This window comes from Passer montanus, unplaced genomic scaffold (genome assembly GCF_014805655.1).
Source record: "Passer montanus isolate IOZ18808 unplaced genomic scaffold, ASM1480565v1 scaffold570, whole genome shotgun sequence".
In the NCBI taxonomy this organism is placed as follows: domain Eukaryota; kingdom Metazoa; phylum Chordata; class Aves; order Passeriformes; family Passeridae; genus Passer; species Passer montanus.
Window position 1 is genome coordinate 3,058 of NW_024370706.1, and position 3,114 is coordinate 6,171.

A 3,114-nucleotide genomic window follows, 5' to 3' on the forward strand; every position below is an offset into this window, starting at 1 on the left:
GGATCTGAGGGGGGTTCTGAGGGGGTCCTGAAGGATTTGAGGGGGGTCCTGAGGGGTTTGAGGGGGGTTCTAATGGGTTTTAGGGGGGTCCTGAGGGTTTTGAGGGGGGTTCTGAAGAATCTGAGGGGGTTCTGAGAGGTTTTTGGGGGTCCTGAGAGGTTTTAGGGGGTCCTGAGGGATCCTTGGGCGTCCTGAGGGGGTTGGGGGCAACCCTGTGGGAATGAGGGGGCTCTGAGGGGGTTTTGGGGGTCCTGGGAGCGATCTGGGGTTGGAATTCAGGGGATCCCCCCCAGGGTGACCCCAAACCCCCTCCCCAATTCTCTCCCAGACCCCCAAAGTTCCGGAGGTTCGGGACGTGACCCGGATCGAGCGCATCGGTGAGACACAAACCCCTCAATTTGGGGGGACCCCCACCCCTTTTTGGGGACCCCCACCCCATTCTGGGGACCCCCACCCCATTCTGGGGGTTCAATCCCATTTTTTTGAGGAGTTTTGGGTGGTTTCCAGCTTGTGGGTTGGGACCCTAAAATTGGGGAAACTGGGCTCAGAAGGATTCAGGAATTTGGGGGATCACTCCCAACATGAGGGGGTTTTGAGGGTCCTGGGAAGAATCTGGGGTTGGAATTCAGGGGATCCCCCCCAGGGTGACCCCAAACCCCCCTCCCCAATTCTCTCCCAGACCCCCAAAGTTCCGGAGGTTCGGGACGTGACCCGGATCGAGCGCATCGGTGAGACACAAACCCCTCAATTTGGGGGGACCCCCACCCCTTTTTGGGGACCCCCACCCCATTCTGGGGACCCCCACCCCATTCTGGGGGTTCAATCCCATTTTTTTGAGGAGTTTTGGGTGGTTTCCAGCTTGTGGGTTGGGACCCTAAAATTGGGGAAACTGGGCTCAGAAGGATTCAGGAATTTGGGGGATCACTCCCAACATTTGGGGGGCATCGAGGGGGTCCCCAAAACGGGGGGAGACCCCTGGTGACCCCCCACAAATTCCTGTCCCAGGCGCCCACTCCCACATCCGCGGGCTGGGCCTGGACGATGCCCTGGAGCCGAGGCAGGTACGAGGACGGGGGGGGTTTGTGCCTTTTGGGGAGGGGTCTGCGCCCCCAAAATGTGGGGGTTCAGGCCCTGGCGGTGCCCCCCAGGTGTCGCAGGGCATGGTGGGGCAGCTGTCGGCCCGGCGCGCCGCCGGCGTCATCCTGGAGATGATCAAGGAGGGGAAGATCGCCGGGAGAGCCGTGCTGATCGCCGGGCAGCCGGGCACGGGGAAAACGGCCATTGCCATGGGTGGGTGACCCCAAAAACCCTGAAAATCACCCCAAAAATGTTCTCAAAAACATCCCCAAATCGCCGTGCTGATCGCCGGGCAGCCGGGCACGGGGAAAACGGCCATTGCCATGGGTGGGTGACCCCAAAAATATCCCAAAATCCCACCCAGAAACCCCCAAATCCCACCCAAATCCCAGTGCTGATCGCCGGGCACGGGGAAAACGGCCATTGCCATGGGTATGGCACCCCAAAAATATCCCAAAATCCCACCCAGAAACCCCCAAATCCCACCCAAATCCCTGTGCTGATCGCCGGGCAGCCTGGCACGGGGAAAACAGCCATTGCTATGGGTGGGTGACCCCAAAAATATCCCAAAATCCCACCCAGAAACCCCCAAATCCCACCCAAATCCCAGTGCTGATCGCTGGGCAGCCTGGCACGGGGAAAACGGCCATTGCCATGGGTGGGTGACCCCAAAAACCCTGACAATCACCCCACAAATGTCCTCAAAAACATCCCCAAATCGCCGTGCTGATCGCCGGGCAGCCGGGCACGGGGAAAACGGCCATTGCCATGGGTGGGTGACCCCAAAAATATCCCAAAATCCCACCCAGAAACCCCCAAACCCCACCCCAAGCCCCCAGCTGATCGCCCTGATCGCCGGGCAGCCGGGCACGGGGAAAACGGCCATTGCCATGGGTGGGTGACCCCAAAAACCCTGAAAATCACCCCAAAAATGTTCTCAAAAACATCCCCAAATCGCCGTGCTGATCGCCGGGCAGCCGGGCACGGGGAAAACGGCCATTGCCATGGGTGGGTGACCCCAAAAACCCTGAAAATCACCCCAAAAATGTTCTCAAAAACATCCCCAAATCGCCGTGCTGATCGCCGGGCAGCCGGGCACGGGGAAAACGGCCATTGCCATGGGTGGGTGACCCCAAAAACCCTGAAAATCACCCCAAAAATGTTCTCAAAAACATCCCCAAATCGCCGTGCTGATCGCCGGGCAGCCGGGCACGGGGAAAACGGCCATTGCCATGGGTGGGTGACCCCAAAAACCCTGAAAATCACCCCAAAAATGTTCTCAAAAACATCCCCAAATCGCCGTGCTGATCGCCGGGCAGCCGGGCACGGGGAAAACGGCCATTGCCATGGGTGGGTGACCCCAAAAACCCTGAAAATCACCCCAAAAATGTCCTCAAAAACATCCCCAAATCGCCGTGCTGATCGCCGGGCAGCCGGGCACGGGGAAAACGGCCATTGCCATGGGTGGGTGACCCCAAAAACCCTGAAAATCACCCCAAAAATGTCCTCAAAAACATCCCCAAATCCCTGTGCTGATTGCTGGGCAGCCGGGCACGGGGAAAACGGCCATTGCCATGGGTATGGCACCCCAAAAATATCCCAAAATCCCACCCAGAAACCCCCAAATCCCACCCAAATCCCCGTGCTGATCGCCGGGCAGCCGGGCACGGGGAAAACGGCCATTGCCATGGGTGGGTGACCCCAAAAACCCCCCAAAAATATCCCCAAAGACCCCCAAAAATATCCTCAAAAACACCCCCAAATCCTCGTGCTGATCGCCGGGCACGGGGAAAACGGCCATTGCCATGGGTATGGGAGCACAAAAACCCCGAATTCCACCCCAAAAACACCCCCACAACATCCCCAAATCCCCCTCCAACCCCTGAAAATCCCCGTTCAACCCCTCTAAACCCCACCAAATCCACCTCCAACTCCCCCAAATCCCCCTCCAACCCCCCAAAATCCTCCTCCAACCTCCTTAAACCCCCCCAAATCCCCCTCCAACCGCCTTAAACCCCCCCAAATCCCCCCTAAACC

General features: G+C 58.9%; 1 protein-coding gene across 4 annotated transcripts in view; it reads left to right on the plus strand.

Moving 5' to 3' along the window:
- The window catches only part of RUVBL2 (RuvB like AAA ATPase 2), an 11,213-nt gene that overhangs the window by 683 nt on the left and 7,416 nt on the right, over positions 1-3,114 (plus strand). For 2 of the 4 annotated variants that reach the window (XM_039726189.1, XM_039726190.1), the window contains exons 2-4: positions 329-377; positions 1,006-1,061; positions 1,149-1,290. In XM_039726189.1, coding sequence (XP_039582123.1) covers positions 329-377; positions 1,006-1,061; positions 1,149-1,290 — 247 coding nt within the window. Of the gene's footprint in view, positions 1-328; positions 378-679; positions 729-1,005; positions 1,062-1,148; positions 1,291-3,114 lie in introns of all 4 variants that reach the window. The other 2 variants (XM_039726188.1, XM_039726191.1) reach the window with 1 other exon arrangement.